Source organism: Salvelinus alpinus, chromosome 18 (assembly GCF_045679555.1).
Source record: "Salvelinus alpinus chromosome 18, SLU_Salpinus.1, whole genome shotgun sequence".
NCBI lineage: Eukaryota > Metazoa > Chordata > Actinopteri > Salmoniformes > Salmonidae > Salvelinus > Salvelinus alpinus.
This window is the reverse complement of record NC_092103.1, coordinates 15,436,272-15,451,483: the sequence shown is the minus strand read 5'-3', so window position 1 is coordinate 15,451,483 and position 15,212 is coordinate 15,436,272. Positions and strand designations below refer to the sequence as shown.

Here is a 15,212-nt window from a genome sequence, read left to right as displayed (position 1 = left end):
AAATAACCACTTTGTCGCAATACTCCAGACGGACAGTAGACGGTGCTCTTGCATCACACTAGTGCCTACCAAAGTGCACTATTGACATTCAAGTGAACCAGCTGAAAAACCTCAAGGTCAAAGGTCAATTAGGGGGCGCTTATATTTGTCCAGTTTCACACAACTGTGTAACCTGTACAAGTGTGAGGTGCATTTTTTTTTTGCATATCCCACTTCCCCTGAGACACCATCAGAGCGGGGTCACGGCCATCAGAGGGGTATAGCGGTCTGTCAGATTCATCTCAGGATTGAAGTCTTTAGTAACAATAGCAAATGGCATCTGTAAATATTTACGGTTAGACAAATCCATAGTAGACACAGGAGTCTATTGTCAGGTTAAAGCAGGTGAATATGCTGAGGCTTTAATACCTTTACGTTAACAATCTTTAGTTAAATGTTTTTAGTATTTCTGAAATAACATGTAAAAGTCCTCTATATTACAATCTAAAAACATTGTAAGGCATGGCATCAAGAGTCATTTTGGAGCATTTACTCAGAGCATAGTAAATAAATACAAATGAACCAAAATAAATACACAGAAAATGCAGCGATAATGCCTACCTAGCAGTACTATAGTACTACAAACATAGCCTATCAAGCTACAGTACCACAGTCAAATCCCGTAAAATAAAAAGTATTGTTTGCACAAGCTAGTAAATCAGTAAGACTTTTCCTCCACAAGGAATAGCTCAGATAACAGATCAGTTTCCCCGACAACGTCTACATATCTTCACAGAAACAAACATTGACTCGGGCTCTTGTAGAAATAAAGTGGCATTGCATTTTACTGCCGAAGATCCACACACACAAAAACACTTCATCCTCATCACTCTAAAAAGCTGACAGACGCAATCAAACATGCCCAAGCCTGTTGATTTTGGCTGCTTCGTACGTGCATTGGTGTTTAAACAGGAATCAGGAAAACAAAAAAACAAAAAAAACAGACATAAAAGGGGCAAGACATTCTGTCAGGTGTAGAAAAGTTCAGGATTCTCATACAGTTGGTGCGGGGACTTTCAGGTTCAACAGTAATGATCTTCCCATAGACTGTCCTGGTGTATTTCAGTGACTGTGAAACACTGATATACAGTGTATTAAACAAAGTCAGAGCTGGGCGATGGCCTGGCCCCTGGCCTCTGTGGTTGTGATGTACTGGGAGGGGACAGCTGGTGCTGTGTCCAGGGTAGTGTATAGCCCGTCCACCTGTCGGTCCACCAGGGGCTGTCCAGTGCTGGGGCCAGTCAGCTCACAGTCAGAGTGGTTAAAGGTACCCAGAGACTCCAGGCTGAAGCCCTCCTCCCTCATCTCCTCCCATAGGCTCCCTGAAAGACAGAAACAAACACATTATCACCATAGTTTAAAACAGACAGTTATGGTGAATACTATCTGTTTTGATAAACGTGATCAACAAATATGGCATTTGATTTTAAACATACGGTAACATCCCTCCTATCCTCATCAGAACCCACCGGCAAACTCCATGATACTGGAGTCCAGAGCGTCCACCTCGGCTGTGACGTCTGGGTGGAGGCTGTACAAGCTGTGGCTAGAGGGGTGTCTGTAGGGCTGCAGCTGGTGGAAGGGGCTGTGGGAGTAGTCTGGGACAGCATGGAGGGGAGGGGTCTGGGCGTGTACAGGGGAGCTGGGTTCTCCTAGGAGGGTGTGATTCTGGTCCTGGAGGTGGAAGGGGAAGGAGGACTGCAGATGTCCAGACAGCGGGGGATCACAGGGCCTGGACGGGACACATGTCCTCCTGGGATCACAGGGCTTTCTCCGGCAGCTGTCTGGTCGGTCTGTGATCAGCCTATCCAGCTCATCTGAGAGCCAATAGAAGAGCATTAGCTATAAACACCCATCAAGCAACATTATATAATGAATCAGAATGTTGCAATTATTGTCATGTTTCCACTCCCATCCTCCCCTGCCAGGTCTCACCTGGGTTGGCCATGCTGTGGCGGATGGCAGTCAGGTCCTTGCGTTTCCACTTCTGCATCTCCTCCTCCATCTTGTTGATCTTGGCTGGGTTGAGGGCCCACAGACAGCCCTTACGAGAGGTAGAGGAGGAGCCTCCCTGCTTGTTCTCCTCCTTCTCAAAGCACTTGTTCAGAGACAGGTTGTGTCTCACAGAGTTCTTCCAGCCGTCAGGCGCCGTCTGTAGGGTGGAGAACCATACATCAGTAAAACACATTATACTGATCATATACAATGTTGCTGATGTTCCCAAACTTCCACGAGCCCTGACAATCTCAGGTGTGTAAAGCAGTATCTCCCTGCTCCTCACCTTGAAGTATGGGAAGTGCTCCTTCATGAAGCCGTAGATCTCACTGACAGGAAGGCTGCCTGTCCGGCTGTTCTTCAAGGCCATAGCAATCAGGCAGCTGGCAAAAACCGTCAAATATCATGCATTTTCATTTTTGCTCAGTTCCCATTGTTCTGACCACTAGTCTGCTTTACACACTGTGTTAAAACTGCACCGATTAAATGTCAATGGAAAAAGGAGGGGTCAGTGTGTTAGTGTATCCTACCTGTAGGAGTAGATAGGTTTAGGGAAAGCCTTGAGTTGTTGTAGCAGATCCTGGTTGCTGTGGGGGTTGGTGATGCTCGTGACTGCTGCTTGCTGATCATACAGGTTATGGTAGGAGGTGCTGTTGTACAGGCTGCTGGGGGAACACTGGGAAAAAGCAAAACAAGAGACATATTAGGCTGTCTTTGAATCTATTACAAGTGCTAGAAATACTCTGCATCTCTCTGACATACAGTCTTACGTTCATAAGAGTTCAGAAGCACTTCTGAAACAGTCAGTGGATGTGTTACCTGTTGCACAGCCTGAGCTGGGCTGTAGGCCTGCTGGGGGGAGTGGAAGTAGTGGGCTGGGGAGGACTGGTATTCTGAGGCAGGCACGGCACTTCCTGGCAATCCTGCCATCTGAAAGACAAAGACACACAGTAGGAGGGGAAGAACAGTGTTGATTTAAAAAATACCTACAATAATAAGACCCCAAAAAATACTTACATTTCCATTTTGATTGTTGAGGTAGTTCATTCCAATATAAGTGTTTTGCATGTTGCTATGTGGAGGGGTCGTGGTATTATGTCCTGGTGCTGTACTCATGTTGCTTTGCTGGTCTGAAAAAAATAGTTTATGTTTCAGGCCAGGTGTGTATACGTGTTTTTTGGCTTGTTTGTGTGTGTGTGTGTGTGTGTGTGTCTGTATTGTGTCTCACCTGTGTGTAGTTCCAGTATGCTGCTCTGGGGTCCTGCGTTGTTGAAGGTCAGTCTGCCTGTGGCCATCTGCTGCAGCCTGGGTACATCCACGGTGGTTAGCCAGGACAGAGACTGCAGGTCCTCCAGCTCCTCACTCTGCTGGAGCGGCTCAGTGGTCAGTAGCCTGACAGACACACACAATGAGCTGGTTACATCTACTGTAAGGGAGCTACGGGATAAACATATTCCTTATAATGTATATTGCCACTGCCCTCAGCTTATCGAGACAAGAGGTCACTGAAACTTTTGCTAACGTGCTATTCTTCTTCTTGTAAAATACACTGAACAAAACTATAAACTAAACATGCAACAATTTGAAAGATTTGACCGAGTTACAGTTCATTTAAGGAAATCAGTCATTTAAATTTTTTATTTTATTTTATTTATTTCACCTTTATTTAACCAGGTAGGCTAGTTGAGAACAAGTTCTCATTTGCAACTGCGACCTGGCCAAGATAAAGCATAGCAGTGTGAACAGACAACACAGAGTTACACATGGAGTAAACAATAAACAAGTCAATAACATGGTAGAAAAAAAAAGAGAATCTATATACAATGTGTGCAAAAGGCATGAGGTAGGCAATAAATCGAATAATTACAATTTAGCAGATTAACACTGGAGTGATAAATCATCAGATGATCATGTGCAAGAAGAGATACTGGTGTGCAAAAGAGCAGAAAAGTAAATAAATAAAAGCAGTATGGGGGGTGAGGTAGGTAAATTGGGTGGGTAGTTTACAGATGGACTATGTACAGCTGCAGCGATCGGTTAGCTGCTCGGATAGCAGATTTTTAAAGTTGTTGAGGGAGATAAAAGTCTCCAACTTCAGAGATTTTTGCAATTCGTTCCAGTCGCAGGCAGCAGAGAACTGGAAGGAAAGGCGTCCAAATGAGGTTTTGGCTTTAGGGATGATCAGTGAGATACACCTGCTGGAGCGCGTGTTGCGTGTGGGTGTAGCCATCGTGACCAGTGAACTGAGATAAGGCGGCACTTTACCTAGCATAGCCTTGTAGATGACCTGGAGCCAGTGGGTCTGACGACGAACATGTAGCGAGGGCCAGCCGACTAGGGCATACAGGTCGCAGTGGTGGGTCGTATAAGGTGCTTTAGTAACAAAACGAATGGCACTGTGATAAACTGCATCCAGTTTGCTGAGTAGAGTATTGGAAGCTATTTTGTAGATGACATCGCCGAAGTCGAGGATCGGTAGGATAGTCAGTTTTACTAGGGTAAGTTTGGCGGCGTGAGTGAAGGAGGCTTTGTTGCGGAATAGAAAGCCGATTCTTGCTTTGATTTTGGATTGGAGATGTTTGATATGAGTCTGGAAGGAGAGTTTGCAGTCTAGCCAGACACCTACAGTGAGGGAAAAAAGTATTTGATCCCCTGCTGATTTTGTACGTTTGCCCACTGACAAAGAAATGATCAGTCTGTAATTTTAATGGTAGGTTTATTTGAACAGTGAGAGACAGAATATCAACAAAAATATCCAGAAAAACGCATGTCAAAAATGTTATAAATTGATTTGCATTTTAATGAGGGAAATAAGTATTTGACCCCCTCTGCAAAACATTACTTAGTACGTGGTGGCAAAACCCTTGTTGGCAATCACAGAGGTCAGATGTTTCTTGTAGTTGGCCACCAGGTTTGCACACATCTCAGGAGGGATTTTGTCCCACTCCTCTTTGCAGATCTTCTTCAAGTCATTAAGGTTTCGAGGCTGACATTTGGCAACTCGAACCTTCAGCTCCCTCCACAGATTTTCTATGGGATTAAGGTCTGGAGACTGGCTAGGCCACTCCAGGACCTTAATGTGCTTTTTCTTGAGCCACTCCTTTGTTGCCTTGGCCGTGTGTTTTGGGTCATTGTCGTGCTGGAATACCCATCCACGACACATTTTCAATACCCTGGCTGAGGGAAGGAGGTTTTCACCCAAGATTTGACGGTACATGGCCCTGTCCATCGTCCCTTTGATGCGGTGAAGTTGTCCTGTCCCCTTAGCAGAAAAACACCCCCAAAGCATAATGTTTCCACCTCCATGTTTGACAGTGAGGATGGTTTCTTGGGGTCATAGGCAGCATTCCTCCTCCTCCAAACACGGCAAGTTGAGTTGATGCCAAAGAACTCCATTTTGGTCTCGTCTGACCACAACACGTTCACCCAGTTGTCCTCTGAATCATTCAGATGTTCATTGGCAAACTTCAGACGGGCATGTATATGTGCTTTCTTGAGCAGGGGGACCTTGCGGACGCTGCAGGATTTCAGTCCTTCACGGTGTAGTGTGTTACCAATTGTTTTCTTGGTGACTATGGTCCCAGCTGCCTTGAGATCATTGACAAGATCCTCCTGTGTAGTTCTGGGCTGATTCCTCACCGTTCTCATGATCATTGCAACTCCACGAGGTGAGATCTTGCATGGAGTCCCAGGCCGAGGGAGTTTGACAGTTATTTTGTGTTTCTTCCATTTGCGAATAATCGCACCAACTGTTGTCACCTTCTCACCAAGCTGCTTGGCAATGGTCTTGTAGCCCATTCCAGCCTTGTGTAGATCTACAATCTTGTCCCTGACATCCTTGGAGAGCTCTTTGGTCTTGGCCATGGTGGAGAGTTTGGAATCTGATTGATTGATTGCTTCTGTGGACAGGTGTCTTTTATACAGGTAACAAACTGAGATTAGGAGCACTCCCTTTAACAGTGTGCTCCTAATCTCAGCTCGTTACCTATATGAAAGACACCTGGGAGCCAGAAATCTTTCTGATTGAGAGGGGGTCAAATACTTATTTCCCTCATTAAAATGCAAATCAATTTATAACATTTTTGACATGCGTTTTTCTGGATATTTTTGTGGTTATTCTGTCTCTCACTGTTCAAATAAACCTACCATTAAAAGTATAGACTGATCAATTCTTTGTCAGTGGGTAAACGTACAAAATCAGCAGGGGATCAAATACTTTTTTCCCTCACTGTAGGTACTTATAGATGTCCACATATTCTAGGTCGGAACCGTCCAGGGTGGTGATGCTAGTCGGGCGTGCGGGTGCAGGCAGCGAACGGTTGAAAAGCATGCATTTGGTTTTACTAGCGTTTAAGAGCAGTTGGAGGCCACGGAAGGAGTGTTGTATGGCATTGAAGCTCGTTTGGAGGTTAGATAGCACAGTGTCCAAGGAAGGGCCGGAAGTATATAGAATGGTGTCGTCTGCGTAGAGGTGGATCAGGGAATCGCCCGCAGCAAGAGCAACATCATTGATGTATACAGAGAAAAGAGTCGGCCCGAGAATTGAACCCTGTGGTACCCCCATAGAGACTGCCAGAGGACCGGACAACATGCCCTCCGATTTGACACACTGAACTCTGTCTGCAAAGTAGTTGGTGAACCAGGCAAGGCAGTCATTAGAAAAACCGAGGCTACTGAGTCTGCCGATAAGAATATGGTGATTGACAGAGTCGAAAGCCTTGGCCAGGTCGATGAAGACGGCTGCACAGTAATGTCTTTTATCGATGGCGGTTATGATATCGTTTAGTACCTTGAGCGTGGCTGAGGTGCACCCATGACCGGCTCGGAAACCGGATTGCACAGCGGAGAAGGTACGGTGGGATTCGAGATGGTCAGTGATCTGTTTGTTGACTTGGCTTTCGAAGACCTTAGATAGGCAGGGCAGGATGGATATAGGTCTGTAACAGTTTGGGTCCAGGGTGTCTCCCCCTTTGAAGAGGGGGATGACCGCGGCAGCTTTCCAATCCTTGGGGATCTCAGATGATACGAAGGAGAGGTTGAACAGGCTGGTGATAGGGGGTGCGACAATGGCGGCGGACAGTTTCAGAAATAGGGGGTCCAGATTGTCAAGCCCAGCTGATTTGTATGGGTCCAGGTTTTCCAGCTCTTTCAGAACATCTGCTATCTGGATTTGGGTAAAGGAGAAGCTGGGGAGGCTTGGGCGAGTAGCAGCGGAGGGGGCGGGGCTGTTGGCCAAGGTTGGAGTCGCCAGGAGGAAGGCATGGCCAGCCATTGAGAAATGCTTGTTGAAGTCTTCGATTATCACGGATTTATCGGTGGTGACCGTGTTACCTAGCCTCAGTGCAGTGGGCAGCTGGGAGGAGGTGCTCTTGTTCTCCATGGACTTTACAGTATCCCAGAACTTTTTGGAGTTAGAGCTACAGGATGCAAATTTCTGCTTGAAAAAGCTGGCCTTTGCTTTCCTGACTGACTGCGTGTATTGGTTCCTGACTTCCCTGAACAGTTGCATATCGCGGGGGCTCTTCGATGCTATTGCAGTTCGCCACAGGATGTTTTTGTGCTGGTCGAGGGCAGTCAGGTCTGGAGTGAACCAAGGGCTATATCTGTTCTTGGTTCTGCATTTTTTGAACGGAGCATGCTTGTCTAATATGGTGAGGAAGTAACATTTAAAGAATGACCAGGCATCCTCAACTGACGGGATGAGGTCAATATCCTTCCAGGGTACCCGGGCCAGGTCGATTAGAAAGGCCTGCTCGCAGAAGTGTTTTAGGGAGCGTTTGACAGTGATGAGGGGTGGTCGTTTGACCGCGGACCCATGGCGGATACAGGCAATGAGGCAGTGATCGCTGAGATCTTGATTGAAGACAGCAGAGGTGTATTTGGAGGGCAGGTTGGTCAGGATAATGTCTATTAGGGTGCCCATGTTTACGGATTTAGGGTTGTACCTGGTGGGTTCCTTGATGATTTGTGTGAGATTGAGGGCATCAAGCTTGGATTGTAGGACTGCCGGGGTGTTAAGCATATCCCAGTTTAGGTCACCTAACAGAACAAACTCTGAAGCTAGATGGGGAGCGATCAATTCACAGATGGTGTCCAGGGCACAGCTGGGAGCTGAGGGGGGTCGGTAGCAGGCGGCAACAGTGAGAGACTTATTTCTGGAGAGATTAATTTTTAAAATTAGAAGTTCGAACTGTTTGGGCATAGACCTGGAAAGTATGACAGAACTTTGCAGGCTATCTCTGCAGTAGATTGCAACTCCTCCCCCTTTGGCAGTTCTATCTTGACGGAAAGTGTTATAGTTGGGTTTGGAAATCTCAGAATTTTTGGTGGCCTTCCTAAGCCAGGATTCGGACACGGCAAGGACATCAGGGTTGGCAGAGTGTGCTAAAGCGGTGAGTAAGGCAAACTTAGGGAGGAGGCTTCTGATGTTGACATGCATGAGGCCAAGGCTTTTTCGATCACAGAAGTCAACAAATGAGGGTGACTGGGGACATGCAGGGCCTGGGTTTACCTCCACATCACCCGAGGAACAGAGGAGTAGTAGGATGAGGGTGCGGCTAAAGGCTATCAAAACTGGTCGCCTAGAGCGTTGGGGACAAAGAATAAAAGGAGCAGATTTATGGGCGTGGTAGAATAGATTCTGGGCATAATGTGCAGACAGGGGTATGGTGGGGCGTGGGTACAGCGGAGGCAAGCCCAGGCACTGGGTGATGATAAGAGAGGTTGTATCTCTGGACATGCTGGTCTCAATGGGTGAGGTCACCGCATGTGTGGGGGGTGGGACCAAGGAGGTATCAGAGGTACGGAGAGTGGAACTACAGGGTCCATTGCAAACCAAGACAATGATAATGATAACTAGCCTGAACAACAGTATGCAAGGCATATTGATATTTGAGAGAGACATACAATAAGGCATAAAGTGATTGCAGGTCTTGATTGGGAGAGCTAGCTAAAACAACAGGTAAGATAACAGCAGCAATAACAGGGTGCTAGTCTAACACAGCAACAACAGGTAAAAATGGCGACGACTAGGCAGAGAGGGTCGGATTAACTACACACAGATCCTGAGTTAAAGCACAGAGCCGACAGATAAAACACAAATAAACAGAATGGAGTACCGTGAATTAATGGACAGTCAAGCATGCATCAGCTATGTAGCCAAGTGATCATAGTGTCCAGGGGGCAGCCGTAGATGGAGCAGGGAGGCCTCCACTAAGCTAGCACGCGGCGTTTAAAGTTAGTAGCCCGGGGGGTGGTCTGCTCAGACGGAGGGGGTCTGCTCAGACGTGGTCGTGTCGACAGAGAATCCAAGCCAGATGGCGATGGCGAAAGAGAGGTTGTGAATTGTAGAATTGTGTTTGCTAACTGGTGCTAGCTTCGTGGCAGTGGCGCTAGCAGCGCTAGCTGCAAGCTAGCTGTGAGGATCAGAAGTAGTGGCTCAGGGATTACGGCAGGAATCCGGCGTTGTTGTCGAGAGACAGTCCGATGCTGGTAAATTGGTGAGTAATATCCAGGCTAATAACAGGGCTGGTGTCTGTGCAGAAGGTAAAAGCTACTAGCAGCGGCAAAAAAAAAAAAAAAAAAAAAAAAAATGGCTAAATTAGCTTGAAGCTGGTATTGTAGCCCAAGAATTCGCTGGTAGACCTCTTCGGCTAGCCGGCAGATGGGCCTAGCTCGAGGCTAGCTCAAGGCTAACTGGTGCTTGCTTCGGGACAGAGGTGTTAGCCAGTAGTAGCCACTCGGTTGCAGCTAGCTAGCTGTGATGATACGGTGTAATTGTCCAGAGCTTGCGTCAGGAATCCGGTGATGTGGTAGAGAAAAAGCAGTCCTATATGCTCTGGGTTGATATCGCGCTTGCAGACTGGCAGGTATTGGCCCGGTATTGAAGCTGGCTGTGTCGTGCTGCATGAGGCAGACCCTAATCTATGGATTTCACATGACTGGGAATACAGATATGGATCTGTTGGTCACAGATACCTTAAAAAAAAGGTAGGGGCGTGGATCAGAAAACCAGTCAGTATTTGATGTGACCACCATCTGCCTCATGCAGCACGACACATCTCCTTCACATAGAGTTGATCAGGCTGTTGACTGTGGCCTTTGGAATGTTGTCCCACTCCTCTTCAATGGCTGTGCAAAGTTGCTGGACATTGGCGGGAACTGGACACGCTGTCGTACACATTGATCCAGAGCATCCCAAACATGCTCAATGGGTGACATGCCTGGTGAGTATGCAGGCCATGGAAGAACTGGGACATTTTTCAAGCTTCCAGGAATTGTTTAAAGATCATGGCGCCATGCATATGAAGTGATGGCGGCGGATGAATGGCACAACAATGGGCCTCAGAATCTCGTTACGGTATCTCTCTTCGTTATGCCTGCCCATAAAATAACCCCACCGCCATCATGGGGCACTCTGTTCACAACGTTGACACCAGTAAACCGCTCGCTCACACAATGCAATACACGTGGTCTGCGGTTGTGAGGCTGGCTGGACGTACTGCCAAATTCTCTAAAATGACGGAGGCGAATTATGGTAGAGAAATTAACATTCAATTCTCTGGGAACAGCTCTGGTGGACATTCCTGCAGTCAGCATGCCAATTGCATGCTCCTTAAAAAGTTGAGACATCTGTGTCATATGACAAAACTGCACATTTTAGAGTGGCCTTTTATTGCCCCCAGCAAAAGGTGCACCTGTGTAATGATCATGCTGTTTAATCAGCGTCTTGATAGGCCACACCTGTCAGGTGGATGGATTATCTTGGCAAAGGAGAAATGCTCACTAACAGGAATAAGCTTTTTGTGCATATGGAACATTTCTGGGATATTTTATTTCACCTTATGAAACATGGGACCAACACTTCACATGTTGCGTTTATATTTTAGTTCAGTATAATTTGTGTAACCTAATTTGCATAAAGGACATAATGAGCATGTTACTTTCCAGTTCCAGACACTGAAAAACAAGGTGATGTAACATCTGGTGACCACTGATCCTAATGCTCCATTGGCTGAATCACAATACACAGGGGCACACCCACGGTATTGAAAATGTGGAGTAGGGTCGGGTACACTGTGTGCACATTGTCTGCAACAGTTGGTCTGGCCATTGAATAATGATTAGTTATTGTGTCCCAAACGACAGTCCCCAGCCCAGTGGCACGTGGCTCTATTGTTTCCAGAGGGCTGTTCCCGGATTGTCTCAACCCACTCCACCCCCATCCCCATGATGACCAAAGCCTGCATTCATCTGGTTAAGTGACAGCTAATTGACAAGCGAGTTAAAGGAGAGCCATCTGCCTCTCTGTCACCACCAGACCCTCTGCACTACAACCAACCACTCTCTAGTGAAGGGGACTCCCTGAGGGGAGCAATAGCCTGGAAGGCAGGCTTAATGCTGTTGACTCTTCTAAACAGACATTACAATAACATGCATGTTGCATACAAAATGACATCAGTCTGGCATTACAGCCCCACACACACATCAGTAGGTAGACTTATTTTTAGTCACATGATAAAACAACGTGTTGGTTGGAGACCCTGTGTGGGCCGTTTCATACCAACAAGCCAAAAAGGGAATGGTTAATAACTATAAGTAATATAATGTGAAAGCCCGGTCTACAAACAGGCCATTGAAGTTTGATTGTGGTTCATTTGACAGTCAGGGTTTGGTCAATGTGTTGAATTAACTCAATTGAAAGTAGGCTAATGATAAAAGAGATGATCCGGGTTTCAATCAATGGGCCATAGGCTATGAGTTAAGAAACTAGGTAATAAGCATAAGAAATTAGACTACAGTGAGAACATGACAATAAAGTTACATTAATGTGGGCACAGAATATCCAGCATGATAAAAGTGACTGTAGTTCATTCAATGACAATTTGACTGCAAACAATCTCCAAACTTGATTGCTTGAAAAGTCACTAAACATAAAATCAGAAAAAACACCAACCTTTTTGAGGGAAACATCCATGTAACTGTGCCACAAATAATACTGCTCAATTTAGCTTAGCACAAAATAATGATTCCTTCTGAGGTAAAACTCCCTTTACTCAACAACAATGTCGCTAGGTGAACTCCAAACAAACACAATGTGAAGGCTAGAGACAAGCAGGTCCAGTGCACTGAACAATAACCTAGTTGAAGTGAGCTCTGATTGACCAGGAAAAAAGCTGTTCTTTACTTGAACTTGTAAAGGAGTGTTCGATGTGTCCACCCCCTTCGATTACCAGTACAAATTAGAAAGGCAGTGAAGCAAGTCCTCCCCCCAGGGGTAACTACAAGCAGTGTCCCCTTGTTTTCAATTTTTGAGGCCAGCCCTCCAAAGTCCCCACCACCAGACACCCAGGGATATATCTCCCCCTCTCCTCCATTGCCCCAAACAGCAGGACTGAAAACAGAGCTGATGTATTCATTGTAATGTTTTTTGTGTGCATATTTTCACACACACACGCGCACACACGGGGGTGATATAGTGAAAGAGAGAGAGAGAGAGAGAGAGAGAGAGACGGGGCTCTTTCAAACCATAACGTTAACATAAACCAAAAGGTTTGCCTGCCAAGCTTTTCAGAGTTAACTAGTTCAGACAAGTGACAGCCTGATGATGTGATTAGCTGTCTGTACCTGAAATCATGTGATGAGGTGTGATGATTAACGTTAACGTTAATTCCAGAATTTCTGAGAATCGCTGTCATTCTGGGGGTGGTATCATCTCCTGAAAGATAAATAGCCACAGTTACTGTAGCTAGCTAACGTTAGCTAACGTTAGTTCAAAGATTTTCATTGTTCTATTTGTGGTTAGTTGATAAACATGGCATACTTACAGCTAGCTAACTAACCACAGAGACACAGCTAGCTTTACATTTAGCTATCCCGCGTAGTTACCTGAACCATACCTGACTGTCTAGTTAGCTAGATAAGTTAACGTTGCAAGCTAGCTCCCAACGCTACAACAATACTAGTATGGGACATGTCTTTAACGTTACGTCACTGTGCTAGCTAGATATCAGAGATAGCTAGCTACGTTACATGAAACGTAAACAACTGTGTAAACAACACCTTGCTAACCTGTTCTGAACGAATCCAAAGGTGTTCTTTTCAACTTTAAGTTTGAGTCCATTCATCACCTTTCAAACCGTTTTTAAAACTCCCTCTTCTGTCACCGACTGTCCAGTGTCGACTCCTCTCTGTCGAGGAGCTGTTCATCAGCACCACTGGTGTGGTTCCAATTTCGACCCCGCTCGCTTGCCCGCGCGGGTTGGGCTGCGGCGGGAAGGTGGTCGATGAGGCGCGGAGAGGAGGGGCAGTAGCGTCTGTTTTCAGGCTCAATAACAGCAGTGAAATAAACACCAGTGAAAGCAGCAAACAACATTGACAGGTTGGGATGATGCTATTTGAAAGGGGAGGGAATTCAATAGTTTGCAAATATTGATATTGCTTGTATAAAACATGGTTAGCGTATATTATGCTCAAATAGGACCAATGACCCTGCTAAACAAGGACTTGGATAGCCTAGGGCTAGGCCAACCTCCCAAATGAATGTATACTTTTTCAATACTTTTTAGCCGTCCCAATGGAGTGGGCAAGTTCATCGTCCTAGCTGCTCTTGAAATGTATTTTCCCCGCAATCATCATAACTGTTGCACATATTCTCGTTCCCATAAATTAATAATCCGAACACACTCTGCCTATAGAGTTGGTGCAATTTGCCCCAGGTATGGTATGTTATCAACAGCAGCAAGCAGGAAATTATTACTATATATTGTTTGGATCGTAATCAGTATGTTGTAGGCTACACTAGTTTATATCTAGCTGACTAAACTTAACGCCGTGGTGAAGAATGTTTCTGAGTTGAGTTCATTTTAAACAGTCGGAATGAGAGGGCAATGTTACGTTTCCCGCAAATCTGTCACAATCCAACACATTATTTAGTACTGAGCCGCAATAAATAGAGAAGGTAGGACGAACATCTCTACTTGTTTTTTTCTTTAATAATAATTCTGGATAGCAATGTCGATCAATGACTAATTTATGGTTAGGTAAATCATGTATGATTGTTCTCTTTTTCATTCAAACATAACTTTAAATATATGTTTTTAGTTGACATAAGAGCCACTAGAATACATAATATGAGTCTCTCTGACACATGAAGGTTAAGCAGGAAAGCCATCATAGTATGGTATGTCCCTCTTACTGCAGCACAGGCTGGTGTTGACAGCAGTTGTAAGATGCACTGAAAGGACAATAGTTTCATCCCAACAGGCCCGATACTGTAGATTCACCATGGCAGTGATGAGTAGTTTGTAATTAGTTCGAATTGTTGCGTTGAGTTCAGTCAGCTAGTTGCTATCAAGAGTTCCAGACAGAAAAGTGTTGACATTACAGTGATATGTGCCATTTTGTGACACAGAGTATGATTCTCTGTATATTGCAATACTATTTTCTCACATTGGGGATTTGTCTAGGTCTAGTGGCATTGTGTCTAGTGGTCTCTGTTGAACTGAACAGGGAATGAGGCCAACCAAAAAAAACAGAAGAAGGAAATTAGGGCACCATGACAGCAAGTTTGCAGGGGCTGTTGCATTATGGGTTGTCCATAAATCCAGGTGCAATAGATAATGTTTATAGAGCTGCTCTTACCCTTGTATCAACGTCCCACTTCTCAGCAAGCATCCCTCAACACACAGATGAGCTGGCCTCCTCCTCTGTCCAATCCAGATCAGATTCAGCGTCTATCGACCTGGACTGGACTTGTCAGAACGACCTGACTAGAAGAATCCTCCTTTTTATGCACATTATATAACACCATGTACATGTTCTCAAAGGTAAGATTTTTGTCATTTGATTGATCATTAGATTTTCAGTAGTGCATGCTAAACTATTTTTCCATATCTACAACAATAACCTCCACTGTCTCTACATTTAAGTGTTACCAGCTCTATCAGCATTACCATATTGTAGCTCAGTCAAATTTCTGTTAACCTAAGGGATTGCGTTTTAGAATTTTTAATTTTAATTTTATTGCTATCGCATGCATTTGGTCATGGTGTGCTAGCAGAACGTCTCTCGCTCAAAGAACATGGCAGAGATACAGAAGGCTACTACAGCAACCTGGCTAGTGTTGACCTTCAGTGTCCAGCTCCGTCCTCGGTTATCTATTTGCTCCTATAAATAAA

At 45.3% G+C, this 15,212-nt stretch overlaps 2 protein-coding genes across 7 annotated transcripts in view; one reads left to right on the top strand and one right to left on the bottom strand.

Annotated features, from left to right (window-relative positions):
* Positions 1-15,212, top strand: part of LOC139544486 (unconventional myosin-Ih-like) — a 32,742-nt gene that overhangs the window by 2,309 nt on the left and 15,221 nt on the right. The window lies entirely within an intron of this gene.
* LOC139544493 (forkhead box protein N4-like) lies at positions 368-13,373 on the bottom strand. 3 transcript variants are annotated; one of them, XM_071351643.1, is made up of 10 exons: positions 13,164-13,373; positions 12,661-12,751; positions 3,263-3,426; positions 3,052-3,164; positions 2,854-2,964; positions 2,565-2,710; positions 2,321-2,417; positions 1,975-2,191; positions 1,509-1,856; positions 368-1,361 (listed from the first exon to the last, which is right to left on the bottom strand). In XM_071351643.1, the coding sequence occupies exons 1-10, from the start codon at positions 13,240-13,242 to the stop codon at positions 1,144-1,146; spliced, it is 1,584 nt and encodes a 527-aa protein (XP_071207744.1). In that variant the 5' UTR covers positions 13,243-13,373; the 3' UTR covers positions 368-1,143. The 3 variants fall into 3 exon arrangements, with proteins under 3 accessions (XP_071207744.1, XP_071207745.1, XP_071207746.1); XM_071351644.1 differs by having other exon boundaries at positions 13,105-13,353; XM_071351645.1 differs by lacking the exons at positions 12,661-12,751; positions 13,164-13,373 and adding an exon at positions 11,990-12,338.

What these genes read in the sequence shown, in the direction of transcription:
- LOC139544493 (XM_071351643.1), bottom strand. Translation starts at nt 13,242, where the DNA reads ATGAACAGCTCCTCGACAGAGAGGAGTCGACACTGGACAGTCGGTGAC. An exon ending in TTTTAAAAACGGTTTGAAAG is followed by an intron (nt 12,752 to 13,163) that starts GTGATGAATGGA and finishes TTTATCTTTCAG; the next exon opens with GAGATGATACCACCCCCAGA. An exon ending in CCACAGCATGGCCAACCCAG is followed by an intron (nt 1,857 to 1,974) that starts GTGAGACCTGGC and finishes ATTGGCTCTCAG; the next exon opens with ATGAGCTGGATAGGCTGATC.